The sequence below is a fragment of the Kryptolebias marmoratus genome, linkage group LG21 (assembly GCF_001649575.2).
Source record: "Kryptolebias marmoratus isolate JLee-2015 linkage group LG21, ASM164957v2, whole genome shotgun sequence".
Lineage (NCBI taxonomy): Eukaryota > Metazoa > Chordata > Actinopteri > Cyprinodontiformes > Rivulidae > Kryptolebias > Kryptolebias marmoratus.
This window is the reverse complement of record NC_051450.1, coordinates 3,805,309-3,809,899: the sequence shown is the minus strand read 5'-3', so window position 1 is coordinate 3,809,899 and position 4,591 is coordinate 3,805,309. Positions and strand designations below refer to the sequence as shown.

General features: G+C 48.9%; 1 protein-coding gene across 1 annotated transcript in view; it reads left to right on the top strand.

The window, feature by feature from the left end:
- Nucleotides 1–4,591, top strand: part of LOC119616650 (MAGE-like protein 2) — a 15,822-nt gene that overhangs the window by 9,775 nt on the left and 1,456 nt on the right. The window contains exon 4 of the mRNA XM_037973322.1: nucleotides 2,678–3,281. Within this exon, the coding sequence (XP_037829250.1) occupies nucleotides 2,678–3,281 (604 nt within the window). The remainder of the gene's footprint in view (nucleotides 1–2,677; nucleotides 3,282–4,591) is intronic.

Below are 4,591 nucleotides of genomic sequence, written 5' to 3'. Positions count from 1 at the left end.
ATCTGGTCCTGTTAGGAGCTCTAAACCCGGTCCTGTTTGGAGCTCTAAACCCGGTCCTGTTGGAGCTCTAAACCCGGTCCTGTTTGGAGCTCTAAACCCGGTCCTGTTGGAGCTCTAAATCTGGTCCTGTTAGGAGCTCTACAGCTCAGACTCTAATGGCTGACCGGAGGTCTTGGATCCTCATCAGTTTTTAATGATCACAGATGAAGATGAAGATAAAGATGCTCCTGAAGGTCTCTCACTTCCTGCAGATGATGCGTTCAGTGTCATTAAAAGTCGTCGGTGTTCTCAGCTTTCTGTGGTCCTCCTGTCTGAAGCGATCAGGACTCAATAAGAAGTTTTCCAGCTGCTCCTCATTATCTTCAGTCCGACGTTTCCTACATTTAATTAGAGCAGACGGTTTAATCAAATCTGCTCGCAGCTTGTTCTTCTGAGGCTCCATCAGTCTTTGACTCGACGTGGGATAATTAAAGTGGCTCTGTTAGCAGCTGCTGGCGCTCCGAGCCCGGGACAAAATGGCTGTTTAACCTTCAGTTAACGCTGCTGCCGCTCAGGTTTTATCTCCAGGATGGATTGGATCGGACTCTGCTTTCTGCTCAGACACGTATTTATTCTCACATCGAGCAGAACCGACTTCTGATGGGAAACTAGCAGCAAAAGGAACAAAACTACATCCTTAATCTGAAAGAGTCCTAAAATAAACCGATCATTTGTTTAAAAGCAGCTCCTCCATTTGTTCCTGATGGACAGAAACAGGTTCTGTTTGTTCTCAGAGGTTCTAAACTAATCTGTCCAAACAAATGTTTTCCAGCAGCTACAGAGGAAGAAATTAAACAGAAAGATCTGCTTTTATTTGAACTAAAAGGATTAAAGACGTGATGAAGGAAAAATGAAGGAGATTTTATTTCTGACAGTTCAGATGGAACCAGAAATAAAACCCGTCTCAGGAGAACCGACCCGGTTCTGATCTGTATTCAGCCTGCCGCTCCGAGAAGAACAGAAGGTCAGAGACGAAAGAGGACAGATAAGAAACACTTAAAGACGGATGGAGGCTGCATACCAACGAGGAGGCCTGCAGGGTCCAACAGAACCTCCACCGTGTTCTGCTATTCTGTCTGAAGCTGCTCTGACCCAAAAGAGCTTAATGAGCCCGGCTGCACATCAGAACCAAAACATCACGAGCTTTCTGCTCCGCAGCATCAGAGGGAGGAGAAACCCTCAGAACCTCCGCTTACCGTGTCTCTGCTTCTGGATCTGGATCTGGTTCTGGTTCTGGTTCTGGATCTGGATCTGCGTCTGGTTCTGGATCTGGATCTGGTTCTGGTTCTGGTTCTGGTTCTGGTTCTGGATGGTAGCAGCTCCTGTCTGTCGTCTCCGGCTTCACGCTAACAGGAAGTGAAGGTTTTGGGAAATAATGCGGTTCTGGAAGGAATCCAAGATAAAATCCCTCCAAAGACGAGCAGCTTTCAGTTGATCCAGAGGAACATCTGAGGATTCCTGAAGAGGAGCTTATTTCCAGTCAGAACCAAACGGGCCGGACGTTAAACACAGTAGAACTCCCTCAGACAGAATTACATGATCACCCATAAAACCTGCTTTCCTGCCCCAGTCTTCAAGCTGTTTGCATGTGGATCACATGTAAACAAGAAGAAGAAGACTCAGGATAAAAGAGCAGCAGGAGGACCGGATGTCCAGGAGTCCACGTCCCCTCGCAGGTGGAGGTGGCCAACCTCCCTGGAGGGTCCTTGAACGCACCGTCTCATTTAAACAAGCAGCCAGCTGGAAACAGATGAGTTTTTCCAGTTTAAAGGTAAACATGAGGACAGAGGAGCTGCAGGAACATCAAGTCTCTACAGGTCGGTTCTTCCAGACGTCAGTGGACTGAAGCCAGAGTTTATCTTTCAAACTCTGGTGCTGCAGCAGCTGTTTACCTGCCCACAGGTGAACCCTCCAATAGGGATTCTTGTTTCCTGCAGAACCTCGTTAAGCTGCTCGGCTGCAGAACCCGACCCGGCCCACGCTTCCAGAGAGCTGACCCCGGGTCAGCCGGTCCGCCCACGCTGCGTTCACTTGCAGCCCACAGCATTGTTCTGAGAGCGCCGGAGCCGCCCGGCACAACGAGAGCTTTTAGGACGTGTAGCTGACCTTTGACCTCCTGTCAGCGGTGATTAATGTGTCAGCTGTTTTACTAACAAGGATCAACCAGCAGAACGTTCAGAACGTTGACTGCAGCCTTTAACGGCTCACAGGATGGAACCAAACAGGAAACAATCAGGGAGAGACTGAAGGAACACAAAAACTAAAACATCAGAAGGAGAAGAACGTTACAGCAACTAAAAATACAGAAACTATTCATCAGTAAAACAAAAAGAAATCCAAAGGTTTACAACTAGAAAGAAACAACCAGAAAAACCTGAAGAAAGGAGACTAAAAACTCAGAAAACTACAACTGTGGTGAGAGATGGAAAACTGGACAAAACATGGAGACAAAAGACATAAAAACAGGTTTTAAATGAACACAGAGAGGTAAACTAAAGATAATTAGAACTAAAACTACAATCCTAAAGGTCAAAGGTCAAAACAAACAACCTTTAATCTCCAACGATCTGATTTTCAGGTTTGGTTCCATCTGAACGATCAGCTGCAGTTTGGGTTTAACTGCTTTTCTTTCAACCAGGAAATGATTCGAGTCAGGTGGAGAAAAGTGGCTGCCGCGGCTGCTGCTGGGAGATGAGGGGTTCCTCCAGGCTCCTCCAGGCTCCTTCAGGCTCCTTCAGGCTCCTCCAGGCTCCTCCAAGCTCCTCCAGGTTCCTCCAGGCTCCTCCAGGCTCCTCCAGGCTCCTCCAGGCTCCTCCAGGCTCCTCCAGGCTCCTCCAGGCTCCTCCAGGCTCCTTCATGCTCCTTCATGCTCCTCCATGCTCCTCCAGGTTCCTCCAGGCTCCTCCAGGCTCCTCCAGGCTCCTCCAGGCTCCTTCATGCTCCTTCATGCTCCTCCATGCTCCTCCAGGTTCCTCCAGGCTCCTCCAGGCTCCTTCAGGCTCCTTCAGGCTCCTCCAGGCTCCTCCAGGCTCCTTCAGGCTCCTCCAGGCTCCTCCAGGCTCCTCCAGGCTCCTTCATGCTCCTTCATGCTCCTCCATGCTCCTCCAGGTTCCTCCAGGCTCCTCCAGGCTCCTTCAGGCTCCTCCAGGCTCCTCCAGGCTCCTCCAGGCTCTTCCGGGGCTGGCTGCTTGGGAAGCTGTTGGCGGTTTCTGCGGGTCGGGGGGGCTCAGACTCCCGGCTCGGTCAGCACGTTCAGGAATGCCATTAAGGCTTTTTAACGTTCCTCGTGTGTTCGGCTTTAAGGAATGTGGAGCTGAGAGGAGAACAACAAAGCTCTCCTTTCTTTAGGAACAAAAACCTTCTGACACGTCTCAGTTTTCTCCCAACGCACAGAAAAAAAACCTCCGATCATTTCTGCTGCCAAGGTAACAAAGACTCAGAGAACCGGAACCAGAACCAGTCAGGAGGAAAAGATTCAGAAACAAAGGGAGGAGAAAAAAAAGAAATGAGCAGAAATAAATTTTAAAAAAGCTGCAGGAGCAGAAGGAGCTGAAGGAGCAGAAGGAGCTGAAGGAGCAGCTGAAGGAGGAGAAGGAGCTGCAGAAGGAAGAAGGAGCTGAGGGAGCTGCAGGAGCAGAAACACAGAAGGAAAGTTTTCCGAAGCTTCTGGTTGGATTTTCCGCCTTCAGGCCGCCTCGTGTTTCATTCCAGCTGCTGAACCTGCAGATGTTCAGGGATCGTCCAATCAGAGCCTCCTCCTCTGAGAGGAAGAGGAGGAAGACCTAACAACAAAGGTTTTATTCTCTGGCCTTTGGGAAAGTTCTGCTTCATCGTTTTAGTTTTGAAGTTTAGACTCGCTCCAGCCCTTTTAACCCTTTCTTCCCTGAAGACTCGTCTGTCCGCTCAGCACTTCTGTCTCCTTCAGTCCTCCTGATGAGAGACGACAGGAACCATCAGACATCTGAGGTCGGTTGACTCTCAGCACCTACGCTCCCAAACCTCGGAGCGCTGACGGATTCAACAGCTGTGGGAGGGAAACTCAACATTTAGAAGATGTTATCCACCGAGAGGCCGGAGCTGAAGGGGACAGGAAGCAGGCAGGTGTCAGGAGGTAAGGAGGTAAGATCAAGCAGGCCGCTCGACTGAGGATCAGCTGGGAGGCCTGATCACTGAGAACAGGTGTGCTGATTACAAACGCAGCTCAGGTGTGTCACACAAACAAACCACTAACTTTCCACTCCTACCGTCCTGGAGCCGAACGGCAGCATCATTAGAAGAGGAAAACCTGGATGTTTCCAGGTTTGAATGTTCCTGCAGAACGTTTCCACTTTCACAGAGTTCTCTGTTAAACTTTGGGTCATTCAGAGACTCAACATGTTGTCCTTTAGAGAAAAAACTTCTTATCATTTATTTATTTCTCCTTTCTGTCTGCAGGAAAACATGAGAGTTAGTTTTTCATCTAATCTCTGTATTCTTTATAAATTACCCAAATATTTTTATTAAAACTGGTTCTGTTGTTGTGTGTGTGTGTGTGTGTGTGATCTCTGCTCTG